This window comes from Rattus norvegicus, chromosome 1 (genome assembly GCF_021556685.1).
Source record: "Rattus norvegicus strain SHRSP/BbbUtx chromosome 1, alternate assembly SHRSP_T2T, whole genome shotgun sequence".
Lineage (NCBI taxonomy): Eukaryota > Metazoa > Chordata > Mammalia > Rodentia > Muridae > Rattus > Rattus norvegicus.
Window position 1 is genome coordinate 216,074,814 of NC_141534.1, and position 15,731 is coordinate 216,090,544.

Genomic DNA, 15,731 nt, shown 5'->3' on the forward strand with positions numbered 1-15,731 from the left:
AGGCGCTAAGCCTTCTCAGGACACACGGTCCTCGATCCTCTGCGCAGGCGCAGCCCGAGGGTGCGCGCACGCACAGGCTCACGAGGGCGAGCGCTAAAAAAAAAAAAAAAAAACGACCCGACCTGGAGCCTAGGGGATCCCGATGCGCAGGCGCGATTGGAAAACTATGCGCCCTCTGCAGCTCATTCTGGAGATCTGTCTCCCCTCCATTTAGTAGAGCCTCAGGAAGGCTTGGTTGGAAAGTGAGAAAGGTAAGTGAATAGGCCAGGCAGATGAGCTAGAAGGAGCAACAGTGTCCTGCCTAGCTGACCGTTAGACACATGATTGACTCACAGGGAAGGATTGGAAAGGTCAGGGAGGTACCCAGTCCTTTAGGTACCTCTGTCCGCAACCCCCTTTGCCTATTAATCTGCCTTTTTCCCTACCTCTCGTCGGTGGGCTAAAAGGGAGGTTGAAGCATTTAAGAACCCTAAATAAAGTAGGCTTTGAAAAACCTAAGCTTACACTACATAGAGGCTCAGAACTGTCTGTAACTCCAACTCCAGGATCCCACAGTTCTTTTGACCTACTTCTTGACACCCTGGCTCAATGGAACCCTATCTTAGGGTTTCCACGCCTGTGGAGAGATACTATGACCAAGGCAACTCGTATAAAGCACAGTATTTAATTGGGGCTGGCTTATAGTTTTAGAGGTTCAATCCATTATCATCATGGCATTCAGGTAGGCATGGCTCTGGAGGAGCTGAGAGTTCGACATCTTCTTCAGAAGACAAACAGGAGAAGACTGGCTTCTAGGTAGCTAGGAGGAAGGTCTCTCCAAGCCTACCCCCACAGTGACACACCTCCCCCAACAAGGCCACTCCCTGGGCCAACCATATTGAAACCACACAGATCCCCAAAGCTTACACATGGCTACCAGCTGTATGCAGTATTAACGGCAGGCCCTGGCAGAGTCTGTATTCTCTCACTTTCCTGCAGCCTCAGTGCTGGTGTAGCTTCTCTCCTGGCGGGGTGGGGTAGGGTAAAAGAGAGGCACCTTTCTTACATTCTTACTCATGCAGTCTCACCCGAGACCTGAGCTGAAGCTAGAGGAGCCACAGGTAGAGGACATTATTGCCTTGGGTTCTGGGACAGACACCAGCCATACATGGAACTCCTGTGTCAGAGTGGTAACCTGAAGCTTTGAACTCATTGACCTCAGGCACCTCCTTACACTGAGGTAGCTAGAAATAGAAGGACCTTCCCTCCTTAGCTTGTCTAGGCACCATACCTTCAACTATACCACAATCAAAAGGAAGTCCCAAAGTACACACAAGTGTTTAATGGACAGCTAACAATGTCAAGTGTTCCTACAGTACACTGGCTTTTTTTTTTTCTTTTTTTTTTTCGGAGCTGGGGACCGAACCCAGGGCCTTGCGCTTGCTAGGCAAGCGCTCTACCACTGAGCCAAATCCCCAACCCCAGTACACTGGCTTTTAAAATTTGTATTTGTTTTTGTTTTTTGAAAGAGGGTCGGGGTTGGGGATTTAGCTCAGTGGTAGAGCACTTGCCTAGCAAACGCAAGGCCCTGGGTTCAGTCCCCAGCTCCGAAAAAAAGAAAAAAAAAAAAGAAAGAAAGAAAGAAAAAAGAAAGAGGGTCTGTCTACATAGCCCTGGCTGTACCTGAACTCACTATGTAGACCAGGTTAGCTTCAAACTCACAAAGATCCACCTGCTTCTGCCTCTCAAGTACTAGCACTAAAGGCATGGGCATCTGCTGTTTGTTTTTTTAAAGATTTAGTTTGTGTATGTGTGTGTGAATGTATTCTGTATGTGTCCTCTGGAGAACAGCAAATACTCTTAACCATTGAGACATCTCTCTCAAGTGCGGGGTTTTTTTGTTAAATTTGATTTTATGCGTATGAATGTTTTGTTTGCAGGAATTGTCTGTGAATCACTTATGTGCTTGATGCTGGGGTGTGGGGTGGTAGGAAGACCAGAAGAGGGCATCATACGGTTGTGAGCTGTCCTTTGGGTTCCGGGAATTGAACCCTCATCCTCTGGAAGAGGAGCCAATTCTCTTAAGCAGTGAGCCATCTCTAGTCCTCTGCAATTTTTAAAAAAAGTATACGGACCCACGGTCTGCCCAGTTCATGAATGCAGAACCCACAGATACACAGGACAGTGCATCTTTCTTCCTGTCAGAAAACACGAAGGTCTTACCGCAAGTACAGAGCTTCTTCCCATTCCTGTGGCCATTCCCTTATCAGCTCATCTCAAGCTTTTGTAATTTAAAAACTATGGCATAGCATTAATTGAAGGACAAACATGTAGCTCAGTTGATAAGAGTACCAGCCTAACATGGAAGACGTTCTGAGTTCAATCCACAGCACCACATCAACTGAGCCCAGTCCCTCTGTAAGAACAGCTAGCATTCTTAGCTAGTGGGCCATCTCTCTCCAGCCCCTGCCAGCCCCTCCCTGCCACACATCTAAATCAATGTCCAATAGCCACCATGGATACTTGGTTTGGATGGTAGTTAGTCTTGGTGGTCAACTTAATGAGATCAGACTTAGTATGGAAACTCTGGAGATATCTGTGAAGGACTTTCTAGATCTAGTTAATGGTGGGGGGAAGACCACCCTGACTGTGGGTGGCACCATCCCATGGACTGAAGTCCCAGACTGAATAAAAGAGAAAGTAATTGAAACACCCACAGTCATCACTTTTGGCTTCCTGGCTGTGGACACAAGGTGACTGGCTGCCTCAAGCCTGCTCTCATATCTCTTCGACATAATGGACTGGACTGTACCCAGGAACCAGGAACCAAGGTAAACCTTCCAGAAGCTGTTTTCATCAGGTATCTGTCACAGCGACAAAGTAACCAGGGCAGATTAGTCTATTTCCTTCCCACTGTGGGTGCAGTATAAACCCTGGAGGGAAGGTCCAACCGCTACAGAATCTTCTAGGGTGGGCTGTTCCCATGTAGCACAGCGTTCATGGAGACTGGCCCACCTTCAGGAGGAAACCCAGCAAAAGGGAACAGGATGCTCAGCCAACAGCAGCAGCACGTTTTATTGCAACCAGAATCCCCTGGTCATGTGAGGAAGGGACAGAACAGGACACAAGACAGGAGATAGCATGCTTTATGGACCAGCACACACAGACCGGTGGGAAGCATACCCAATGATGCTGACATGGAGGGTAGTTGGAGAGGAGGCGGGCTCCATTTTAGCAGAGTCTTCCCCACAAGGGACCTGAGGGAAAGGGGGCAGTTGACAGTGCGGGTCAAATGACCAAAGAGACTCAGCAGTCTCTAGGGCAACTTCTGCATGGGTCCCCTGTGGATGTTGTTAGATGAAAACAAAGATATACTCTGTCCATTGAGAGTAGGGAAAACAAAGGCTCAAAATGACAGTCACTGGCCAGCACCCATAGGTGTGACCTGAGACCCTGACTCCTAGGTTAGGGCCATTGTCCATAGATGTCTCCAGGCATCACCACAGCCTGGGTGACCTGCCTGATCAGCCAAGGGTCTTATGTGGGGATCTGTACACGGCCTAGGTCCTGATCCATAATCTGGAGGACGTCATCCAGGATAGAAGGCCCCAGGTCCACATGCAGGGACAGCAGAGAGCTGGCATGGGACAGGAAGGGCTCCTCGGCCTCTGGCTCAGGGCTCATCCCATTGTGGGGCAAGCCAGCCTCTGGAACCCTCCAGATGTCCACATTGCCTGCCTCCTGTGGGGAGGACTTTGGAGAAGGCTGTGGTGATTCAAGGTGCAGGCGCGGAGGCTTAGGTGGAGCCTGGGTTGTGGGCAGAGTGAGGGCCTGAGGTCCACCAATTACTGGAAGGGAGATGGCATTTTTGAGCAAAGGTGACAGCCCGCCAGGGAGCTCTCGCCCACACACCGTGGTAGTGCGGGTAAACTGGAAGGGAAGGTCGAAGCTGCCATCCTCCTCAGCCTCTTCCACTGCTGTTCCTGGAAGGAGATGGAACTTGCCCTGAAGGAAGGAGATGTCCCCAAACATGTCATCTCCACCACCACTGCCAATGTGAATAGTGTGACGGAAGTCCCCAAGTGGCGGGCTGATCATGTCTGAGGAGAGCAGGTCCCGAAGCTTCTCTTTCTTGCCTTTGCGGCTGCCACGTTTCAAATAGATGGGGACCTTGGTGGACATGGTGACTTCAGCACACAGTCCTGGCTGCTCAGTCCTCAGTGCCTCTCAACACTGTCTGCCTACGACAGGCTCCAGAGGCCAATGTCCACTGTTGCCAAAAACAAAACAAAAACCGGAGGGTGAGATGTGATCAAGTTGGCCCAAGATATCAGAACAAGTTAAAGGCCAACAAAAACAGGGTCGTGAACGCACCCCACTCTCTTTCCAGGTGGATGAAATTCCTGTTGGAGAACCGGAGGCAGAAAGGTGAGATCTCAGCAGCGATGTGTTTTGCTCTTGTTCCAAGATTCTCTCCTTAGTCCAGAGTTGAGAAGCTGAAATAAAGGAACACATACGTGAGGAACAGGAAGACGACAGACAAAGCAACTGTTGAGTTGAAGTGCGGTGTATACCAATAACCCCAACACTCAGAAGGCATAGACAGGAGGATCAGGAGTTCAAGGCCGGCCTAGGCTACATAAGACCCTGCCTCAAAACAATACACAAGAAGCATTGGGGGTGTAGCTCAGTCACAGTGGTTGCCTCATGTGCAGGAGCCCAAGCTTAGCCCGGTCCTACATTCATTCATGCCTGGTGTTCCTTGAACTTGCAAGGTAGAGGCAAAGAGCTCATCCCTGACTACATACCAACTTCTGGCTGTGACACTGCAGGTATACAGGGATCCGTCTGAAGGGATGGAGAAAACTAAATGAGTGGAAAGGGGCAGGTGAGATGGCTCAGTGGGGAAAACACTTGCTGGTAGAGAAAGCCTGGAGACCTGAGTTCCAGGAGTTGTTCTCGGACCTCCTCATGGAGGCTATGACGTGTGCCTACACTCTCAAACACAATATAATAATAAAATTAACTTTTAGAAAAGCCAACTCTCCTGTGGGGCTTGGTGGATTACACCTTTAATCCTAGCACAAGGAAAGCAGAGGCAGGTAGATCTCTAACTCTGAGGCCAGCCAGGTCTATGTAGTTCAACTCTATCTTGAAAAGGAAAAAGAAAAAAAAAAAAGTCAGGTGGTGTAAACTTCTAATCCCAGAAATCAGGAGGCAGAGCCAGGCTGATGTCTGTGAGTTCAAGGCCAGCCTGGTCTAAACAGAGTTCCAGGACATTCAGGACTACACAAAGAAGCACTGTCTCAGGAAGAAAAAAAGAGGCATCTCTGATAACTTTTTTCATTTCTACCCTCCCTGTATCAGCGCTCTCTTTAGGGGACACCTAATAAAAAGTACGTGTCTTTACAGGCCCATGGTGTCTTACAGAATGATGCCAGGCCCCTCAATCCTGTTTTGTCTGTTTGTTTTTAAACAGCCTTTCACTCTGTAGCCCTGGTTGACTTAGCACTCGCCACGATCTGGAACACGATGAGATCCACCTGCCTTTGCCTCTCAAATGCTGCAATTAAAATGTTAGCCCTCCCCAAGACTCTCTTGAGGGGAAACTGAGGCCCAGAGTCTGAATGGTAGGTCCTACAGACTCCTTTCCCTGGATCCTGGCTCTGCTCATTGCTCCTGCCCAGGTATTCACTCGCATCCGGGACCTCCACCAGGTATGTTCTGCCACACAGGAAGTGCCTCATTGTACTGGAGTCTCATCATTGCTCTTAATCCCCTACTCAACTGAGGGTGGGGCGTTTGGAAACTGCCTCTCCTACCTGGGCCTGGTCCAGAGCTGGGAACAGGTCCATCCCAGTGAATGGTCAGTACCTCACACTGGATCCATCGTTCCTAGTTCCTAGTCCCTTTTCTCCGTGAGGTCAAGTCTAATGGAATCTGTCTGAACCTCCTTCCAGTCCCAGCACTGAGAGAGATGAAGTAGGGTGTACAAATACTTTTGGGGTGGTTGGCATTCTGCTGAGATTTTGCAAACACGTTATCACAACCCTCCTATGATCCCCCCCCCCCGAACATTAAAACTCTCTGGGCTGCCTGCCATGCAACCCCAGGCAGAGCCATGCCTACGGAGGAGCAGAGCCAGGCAAGTGTGAAGCATCAGCTATGTGTTGGGTTCCCACAGGAAAATGCGGAAACGTGGTCAAAAGGAGGCTATTAACTTTTGCTTTTAGATTTATGTGTATGAGTGGCTGCCTGCAAGGTTGTAAGTGCACCACAAGCACAGCTGGTGCCCACCGGTCAGAAGAGGGCGTTGCACGTCCTGGAACTGGAGTTACAGAGGGTTGTGAACTACCATGTGGGTGCAGGGAACCCAACCTCTGCAAAAGCAACAAGTGTTTTTAACCACTGAGCCATCTCTCCAGCCCTGAGAGGGCGCCATGTATTAAGAGGATTGACTACCAGTGTACCTGCCGTCCACCTCCATATATGCCAGCCTGGATACGGTCCTGTCTTTTGTTTGTTTTGTTGAGACAGAGTTTCTTTGTGTAGCTCTGGCTGTCCTGGAACTCACTCTGAAGACCAGGCTGGCCTTGAACTCGGAGATCCTCCTGCCTCTGACTCCTTTTCATTTTTTTAACCTTTATTTTTATTTGATGGGTGTTCTGCCTACATGTGTGTCTGTACACTCTGCGTGTTGGATATCCTGGGACTGGAGTTAGACAGGTGTGAGCTGCCTTGTGGGTGCTGAAAATTGAACCCAGATCCTCTGGCAGAGCAACTAATCCTCTTAACCCTTGAGCCACCTCTCCAGCCCCATAGGATCCTGTCTTATGAGAAATGAGAAAGAACAGGAAGGTCGCCCATGGGTTGACAGAGAGGTGTGTGGTCACTGTGTTGGAAGGAAGGTTGTCCCCAGTAGCTGAGTGATCTGCTACACTTTGCCCCATTGCTATAATAAAGTAATCTATATAATACACATGTGTGCGAGGGGCTGTAATGGTATCATTTCAGATTGACTTTCCCTCTCTTGTTTAGACCTTTTTGGGGGACTGAGACTCACTAGGCAGGTTTTTTTATTTTTTTATTTTTTTGGAGCTGGGAACCAAACCTAGGGCCTTGCACTTGCTAGGCAAGTGCTCTACCACTGAGCTAAATCCCCAACCCCACTAGGTAGTTTTGACTAGCCTAGAACTCAGAGATTAATCTGTATCTGCCTCCTGGATGTTGGGATTAAAGGTGAGCATCACCACACCCAGATTAATAATAATAAGTCAGGGGGTGCACTGAATAATGATATGGCTTGGTGGTTAAGAGCACTTACTGGGGCTGGAGAAATGGCCAGTGGAGAAAGAGCACTGACTGTTCTTCCAGAGGTCCTGAGTTCAACTCCCAGCAACCACATGGTGGCTCACAACCATCTGTAATGGAGTCTGATGCCCTCTTCTGGTATGAAGACAGCAGCAGTGCACTTGTATCTCATGTCCATCAAAAAAAAGCATTTACTGCTACTCCAGGGGACTTGGGTTCAGTTCAGACCCCACATGGCAACTGCAGATTCCATGGGATCTGATGCCACAGGTGTCCAGACTTATACACACTTACACACATAAATAAAATTAGAAATCTTGTTTATTTGTATTTGTTTGGGGTTTTGTTGTGTTTTAAGACAGGGTTTCTCTCTGTAGCCCTGGCTGTCCTAGAACTCACTCTGTAGACCAGACTGGCCTCTGCCTCCTGAGTGCTGGGGTCAAAGTCATGCACAGCCGCCAATGCTACTACCAGGCTTGAGAAATCTTTTTAAAAAACAATGTGTGATGCCTTGCAAGTGTGAGTGTCATCCTTGCACAGGGGTCACACTGAGCACCTCTGTATTGTCTAGTGTATATGCTGTTACAGTGTTCAGAGTTTTATATAAATGCAATTTTCTTTTTTGAGATGCTGTCTAAAAACACAAAGCAAAATAAATACAAATAAAAAGAAAGAAAGAAAGAAAGAAAGAGCTACACCCCAGCCATCGGGTTTCTTAATTTTATGTAGTCAGGAAAAAAACCAAAGCTATTTTTAAGGTGGAAAAAAAATGCACTGTGAATGTGCGTCGTGCTGATTTAACAAAGAAGGAAGTGGAGCGGTACCCTCCAGTTCCTTGGTAGGGGTTGGCGTGTGGAGGGCTTGACTGGTCCCCTCAAGCTCATTTAAGTCTACATGCAGAATCCTGTACAAAAGGCAAAGAAACTTGTCCAAGCTCACATAGCAGCTAGGGGCAGGGCCAGGATTGAAGCCAGAGGAGCCCATCCTCCTCCAACCTGAGCAAAAGAGGCATTTACCATTTCTTCTGCCTAGGCTAAGGGTGAGCAGGAAGAAGGTGGCAGTATGCAGGGCAGGGCAGAGTCCTGTCTTCATCCCTGAATTAGACCTTGCTCAGGAAACTCCGCCCCAAGGCCGGACGTCCCAGGCCAGTCATGTTGAGCCATAGAAGCTGGACACCTCCAACCCCCAGAGCACCTGCAGCCAGCAGGAAACAAAGGAATGACTTTCTAGAGGTAGATTCCACCTAAGTCTAGGGAAGACACATCCTAAGTCTTAGGATCTTTTTTTTTTCGGAGCTGGGGACCGAACCCAGGGCCTTGCGCTTGCTAGGCAAGCGCTCTACCACTGAGCTAAATCCCCAGCCCCAAGTCTTAGGATCTTGTTGCCACCACAGCAAACTAGAGGCCTGCTGACAATATCTTAGTCTGTTCTATTTGCTGGTGTGAGGCACTGGGTGACTCTCCCTTCCTTTCCACTGAGGGAGAGTCGGGATGACTGGTGAGAGCCTGGGCCTGGGCCTTCCCCACCCTCACTCCATCACACTAGATTGACAAGACAGCTAGGGTTTTTCCACAGCAAACTGGGTGTCCCTGACAGCTGTCCCACTCTGAGCCAGATGTTCCCGCCCAAATCCAGATGTGAGGAGAACAGAGGCTAAAGGGAAGGGTGGGGCCAATATCAACCACCCAGGAGAAAGCTGGGAATAACAACAAGCAAAATAGAAGATCTGGCCACCTCGGGACCCGGGACTCCAGCCTGCCATGGAGTTCTTACATGTTAACGCTATAAGGCACGTTGTGGTGGGTGCCACTACTGCCGTGGATAGCTGTTGGAGCGGAACCGCAGAGATATTAAGGAACTTTACCAAGGTCATCAAACTAGCAAGGGAAAACTCTGGTACCAAGGCCAGTCCATGTGGTTCCAAGGCAAGGGACCATACCTATGGTGATAGGAATGGGGGACAGGAGAGAAGCTATCATGTCTCCAGGCTTCCTCCATATAGTCAGATCTCCTGGCTGCCACTTCCCCAGCTTGCAATTGTGCTGTGCTAAAAGGAGCTCTGATTAGGGCAAGGCTGCCAGGAGGAGCTTCCTCCACCACTGGAAGGCAGAGATGAAAGCATCCCAGTTGTATGGGTCACTCTGGACAAGCCCCGCCTCCCTCAGAGAAAATGACTTCCTAGGGGCAGCTCACCTCTGGTCATGGAGAATGTTTAGCCCCTACTTACTCTGGATGTTCATGAAAATCCCCCTCTCTACATAGACACTTCAAAATTAATGGGCTCCCACACACTTTTTTTTTTTTTAAATACAGGATCTTACAGTGTAGACCGGGCTGTCCTAAAACTCACACCTTCTTCCACCAACCAAGTACTGGGATTAAAAGTGTACCACCCAGCCAGGCATGGTGATGAGTGCTTTTGGGAGACAGAGGCAGGCAGATCTCTATGAGTTTAAGGCCAGCTTGGTTTGCATTGTGAGTACCAGGACAGTGAGACCCTGTCAAACATTCAAGTTTCAAAAACAAAAACAAACAAAAAAACAAAACAAAAAGAAAGTGTGCCACCATGCCCAGCTCTAGGTGTGACGTTTGCCTCTTCTCTAAAGGTTTACTGAAAAGTTTTATGGTTTTGTTTTTTCTTTTAAAAAAAAGATTTATTGGGGCTGGGGATTTAGCTCAGTGGTAGAGCGCTTACCTAGGAAGCGCAAGGCCCTGGGTTTGGTCCCCAGCTCCGAAAAAAAGAACCAAAAAAAAAAAAAAAAGATTTATTTATTCATTATATACACATACACTATAGCTATCTTCAGACACACCAGAAGAGGGCACCGAATCCCATTATAGATGGTTGTGAGCCACCATGTGGTTGCTGGGATTTAAAGTCAGGACCTCTGGAAGAGCAGTCAGTGCTCTTATTCGCTGAGCCATCTCTCCAGCACCCCCCCCCTTTAAAAAAAGATTTATTAGGTTTTGGTTTTTCAAGACAGGGTTTCTCTGTGTAGCCCTGGCTGTCCTGGAATCCTGGAACTCAATTTGTAGTGTAGACCAGACCAGTTAAACTTAGAGATCTGTCTACTTCTAGAAACAAAAACAAAAAAAGAAAAAAAACTAAGTTTTTATTATTGTATGAGTGTATCATGATATGTGTGTGAGTGCACACACACTCGCAATTGTGTATGTAATACGGAATGTGTGTGGAAGTCAGAAGAAGACTTTGTGGAGTCCACCTTTGATGGGAACTCATCTCCAAGCTTGCTCAGCAAGAGGCTTCCGCTGAGACATCTTGCCAGCCCAAGAGGAATGGTTTGAAATCTAGTTCCACCTGGGACTCTGTGTCCTTAGGTAATGAACCTTTCCTCTTTGGGACTGGACTCACCTCTATCTTTAAAATAAGCTGACCCATTGCTATACTGGAAACAAGAGGCCTCTGCACAACAGATGAATCTATAGTCACTGTCAAAGGACATTCAGCAAATATCTGCAGGGCTTTCCTCAAGTAGTGGCTTCAACAAGAATAAAAACCAGGGGCTGGAGAGATGGCTCAGCGGTTAAGAGCTCCCCACTGCTCTTCCAGAGGTCCTGAGTTCAGTTCCCAGCAACCACATGGTGGCTCACAGCCATCTATAATCAGGTCTGGTGCCCTCTTCTGGTGTATCTGAAGACAGCTACAGTGTACTTATATATAATAAATAAATCTTTAAAAAAAAAAAAGAATAAAAACCAAACCCTTCTCACCTCCCAGGCGTGGATCTCCTCTTGTCAGCCCTGACAGAGCCAGCTCAGAATCTGGCTCTCCTGTAGCGGTCTCTCTGTAGTCCAAAGTCGCTAGGTGGCGCGCGCGCCCCTGCTATAACGCGGCGTTCTAGGGTCCCAAGGAGCATACCCCGTTCCAGGCAGACGCCCACCGAGGAACTGCGTGCTCCAGTACCCGAGGTGGATCGCCCATAGGCCTTTTTCTCTGGGTTGCATATCGGACCACAGTGAGGGTAGAATTGCAATTATCGAGGACCTTGCCCCCAAGATTCCCGATATCTGGGAGGGGCCTTGCCTGAGCTTCTCCGCCTGGGCTAAGTCTCAATGTCTGTTTGGCGCACGGCCAGACTTCGGACGTGCAGGCCCCCGCCCTCCCGGGAGTCCGGCTGCTCAGCCCTGGCTCCTGTTCCCGCGCCGACCCCTCCAGGTCCCCAGTCAAACGCTGCCCAGCGCGGCCCAGATCCATTTCAGTAATACTGCAGCTAAAGATAGGAGGACACCTAACCCTAACCCTAACCTCACTATCCGCTAAAAATATGGCCTTCAGCCCAGGCCGGGACACGGGCGGAAGAGAGGATGTTCCCAGGTCCCCGGTCTCCGACTGGCAAAGACAAGCAGCTAGAAGCTGCGAGACTGACAGCGCAGCGCCTTGAGCTCTGCTGGAGGTCATGGGTAGGGGGGCGGGAACCCAGACTCCAGGTAATGGACCTGATCTCGGCCAGAACAGAGTACCTCCTGACTAGCACTCTCTAGGGAGCTACAGGAGGCCCGCAAAACCCCAGTCCGAACTCACCTTGAGGAGCGCGGGCAAAGCAGCAGAGCTGTGCGGCTAGGATAGAGGACCACGGAGGGCCTGGGAACTTACAGTGCAGACCTTGGGCCTAAGCCACGCCCCCAGTACCAGGAGCCAATCCCGGGCTGCTCCTCTCGAATCCCCCACCCACACATCCCCGCCCACCGCGGCACCGCCCAGGTTCTCGCCTTTCTGCAGAGGCTCAGAGCCGGATTCCAAGAGTCCAGAGCCTCAGCCTCAGACCGCTGAGAGCGATCACCGAGGGGTAACAAGGGTGGATACACACGAGGACGCCAGCTGTTCGTTTGGAATAAAAACTTTAGGCTAGAAGCATTGGGCCAACGAAGGCCGGAAGAAAGAATTCTTGAGAAATCTCTGAGCATCCTTGGATGAGTTTCCTTGACGGAAGGACTGGGACCCGGGAGGTGCCTGCACTGTGACTCTACAAGAATGAATTGGGCTTTGCAGGGGCCTTACAAACTTAGGAGCGTTTTTGAAGAGTTTACCCTAACCTAGGAGAGAGAGTGATGAAGGGTGTGAGAAAGATTCCGGGTCGGGAGGCGCAGAGAAAAACAGAGACTCAGCCTGAGCTTGCCTGAGTTTGCTGTCCCGCTAGGTGGTTTCTGAGGTGGGCAGTTTAGGACAGGATCAGAAACAGTTATTGAAGGGCAGGTCCGAGATAAACCGAAGGAAACTTCTCATTGCTCCGTTTTGTGAGTAAATTAGTTGAATGTTTGTGATTAGGGAAGCTGAAGGGTCTGGACTGAAGAAATTCGAGGTTCCAGGCACAGGCTGGTACCCTTCCAAGTGGATAAGTGCTAAGAGGAGTGAGGCAAAAGAAGAGGCGGACAATTCTGGGAGGAGAGACATCAGGATGCTTGGCTTCCAGAGAGCAGATGTGAAAAGGGTATATGTATAGGAGGAAGGGAAGCTAGGGTTGGGGAGTATGTCAGGCAAGCCAGAAAGGTGGGGAGAATGGGAAGGACTGAGTCATTCTTCCCTAAGACGACCATCTCTGGGCCAGGGAGTACAGCTCAGAGGAGCTCAGTGAGTTCCCCTGTATGTCAGTCCTTCTGTTTAATCCCCAGTCGCACATGTACGGACACCACACACACACACACACACACACACACACACACACACACACACACATGCATACATTCACATACTCTTACACTTACACACATGCACCACTAGATCAAGAACTCCACGTTTTAACCTCTGGGACCATTTTGTCATGTGGGAAAAGGGAATTTCAATTACTAGGAATTATGATTGATTTGAACTCCTGGGCTCAAGAAGTCTAGTTTCCTCCACCTCCCCAAGAGCTGGGACCATCGATGTGAGCCACGTGTCCCGCTCAGATGACTTAACACAGAGATTGTCCTAGTTTAGGCATGTGATGGCCAATATCTGTAATCCCAGCACTCAGAGGGTGGAGGCGGGGGATGAGGATTTCAAAATTATTCTCCTCAGCTGTATAGTAAATTCAAGCCCTAAAGTAAAAGAAGACATTCTGAGTGAAGACTCATCAGGTCAGGGTGCTTGCGGCCAAGCCGCACGACCTCAGTTTCATTTCTGGGCCTACATGGTGGAGGGGGGAAGGAACCAATGTTTAAATGTTTTTCTCTGATCTCTGTGTGCTCCATGACACACACACGCCCCCCACCTCCACAAAGGTCAGTGTCATTTGTTTCTTGAGGCAGGTCTCTCTGTATAGCCTTGGTTGACCTGGAACTCACTATGTAGCCTTGCCTGGCCTTGAACTCACAAAGATTAACCTGCCTCTGCTTTCAGTGTAATTTTTTTTTAAAGAAAGAAAAGGAATAAAGAACGGGCCAAAATTAATTACAAAGGCCCTTACAAATAAAGCAGCAAGAGAATGAGAGAAGCAGCAGAAGCCACCTGACAGGGAGCTGGTGACCCTGTGCTAGAGAGCTGGGGAGGCTGGGGAGGCTGGGGAGGCAAAGGCACTGCCAGCCCGGTGTACAGTGTGAGTTCTAGGCCAGGCAGGGCTACAACATAGTGAGACCCAGTGTCAAAAGAGAAAAAGGAAAGAGGGGCACAGTGAAAGGGTTCGGCTCACCCTCTGAGTGCCAGGATTACAGACAGACATCATCACATGCTGTTTATTCAGTGCTCAGGACAGAACCCAGGGCTTTGTGCTTGCTCCATAAGCGCTTGGTAAACCAAACACGTTATCCCCAAGCCTGATGGCCTGGGTTTGAGCTGCAGAACCCACATGGCGGAAGAGAGAACCAATTCCCACAGGCTTTCTGCCAACCTGTACACACATCAATAAACACGTCATTTTTGTAAAATGAAGGGAAGGGCAGGTCAGGAAGATACCAGAGTGCTATTCTTAGAGATGAAAGAAGGGCTTGGGGGCCAAGGACCTCTGGACCTTCCAATGGCAGGAGAAGACAGAGACAGACAGGTTCTGCCCTGGGGCTTCCAGAGTGAACAGCCTTGCTAACATCTTCCCCTTAGCCTCACTGACCTTCTGACCTACATGACATGCTAATGAATTTCTGTGGCTCCACTGTTATTGTTTTAAGTTATGTTCATATGCCTGCCTCTGTGGGGATGTGTGCAGGTAGCCTCTGAGGGTACCTGAAGAAGACCTTATTACAGGTGTTTGGGGACTGCTTGACATTGGGTTCTGGGAGCCAGGCTCAGCTGCTTGGCATGAGCAGCACTTTAAGCACCGAGCCATCTCTCCAGCCCTGTTGTACTGTGTTAAGCCACCAAGCTTGTGTTAATTTGTTCCAGAATCTGTGGAAAATGAAATAAAGGAAGCTGAGAATTTAATCTTTTCCTGCCCGTCCCCCTCCCCCTCCCGCTTTTTTTGTTTTAATTTTTTTTTTTTTTGAGACAGTGTCTTACTACGTACGTAGTCCTGACTGACTTGGAACTCTGTGTGCCAGCATGGCTGGCAGTGTTTAATCTTCAGCTGACAGTACTTCATGTTCAGTTCCACAGAATGTATCAGTGCTAGTCTGATGGCTTAGAGAAAAACCAAGGACAGTCCAGGATAGAGTCCTGGGCCACACTGTGGTATGGGTGAAAGTTAAACTTTGAATATGCCCCTGAAAGAGATATGTTGGGAATTTACTCCCCATGGCAACCATGTTGGGAGGTGGGGCTGTTTCAGTCACAGTGCTCTAAGCCCACAAAAAGTTTAGTTCCAGCCTTGGAAGAATTGGAGGGTGGGAGCCCACTTTCTCTCTCTCCCTCTCCCCCACCTACCCAGTCTCCCTTCTGACTTCTGCCAGGGGATGAAGCCATATGAGGACCCTCACCAGATGCCAGCTGTTAGCCAGATGTTCTCAGAAAGTCCAGCCTCCAGGACCAGAGCTGACAACAAGACAGGAAGTTACAACAATGCCAAGCAACCAGAGCTTCCAGGGACTAAGCCACTACCTAAAGACTATACATGGACTGACCCTGGACTCTGACCTCATAGGTAGCAATGAATATCCTAGTAAGAGCACCAGTGGAAGGGGAAGCCCTGAGTCCTGCTAAGACTGAACCCCCAGTGAACTAGACTGGTGGGGGGAGGGCGGCAATGGGGGGAGGGTTGGGAGGGGAACACCCATAAGGAAGGGGAGGGGGGAGGGGGATGTTTGCCCGGATACCGGGAAAGGGAATAACACTCGAAATGTATATAAGAAATACTCAAGGGTTGGGGATTTAGCTCAGTGGTAGAGCGCTTGCCTAGCAAGCGCAAGGCCCTGGGTTCGGTCCCCAGCTCCAAAAAAAAAAAAAAAAAAAAAAAAAAAAGAAAAGGGGGGGTCTTAAGCTCCTCTCCAGGGACAAGGGCTGTACTGGCAACAAGCACCTCGAGGCTCTTTGCTCAGGGTAGCCAGCTTCTGTAGGGGTGGATGGTGGGTTGCAG

The 15,731-nt window shown here is 49.3% G+C and overlaps 1 protein-coding gene across 8 annotated transcripts; it reads right to left on the reverse strand.

Moving 5' to 3' along the window:
• Window positions 1-3,027: 3,027 nt before the first annotated feature.
• Window positions 3,028-11,886, reverse strand: Cdc42ep2 (CDC42 effector protein 2). Of its 8 annotated transcripts, none has more exons than XM_087563281.1 (5): window positions 11,834-11,886; window positions 8,307-8,484; window positions 5,802-5,947; window positions 4,354-4,475; window positions 3,028-4,249 (listed from the first exon to the last, which is right to left on the reverse strand). In XM_087563281.1, exon 5 carries the CDS (start codon window positions 4,159-4,161, stop codon window positions 3,517-3,519), a length of 645 nt encoding a protein of 214 aa, XP_087419407.1. In that variant the 5' UTR covers window positions 4,162-4,249; window positions 4,354-4,475; window positions 5,802-5,947; window positions 8,307-8,484; window positions 11,834-11,886; the 3' UTR covers window positions 3,028-3,516. The 8 variants fall into 8 exon arrangements, with proteins under 8 accessions (XP_087419407.1, XP_087419398.1, XP_087419401.1 ...); XM_087563272.1 differs by lacking the exon at window positions 5,802-5,947 and adding an exon at window positions 11,023-11,245; XM_087563275.1 differs by lacking the exon at window positions 5,802-5,947.
• Window positions 11,887-15,731: the final 3,845 nt, after the last annotated feature.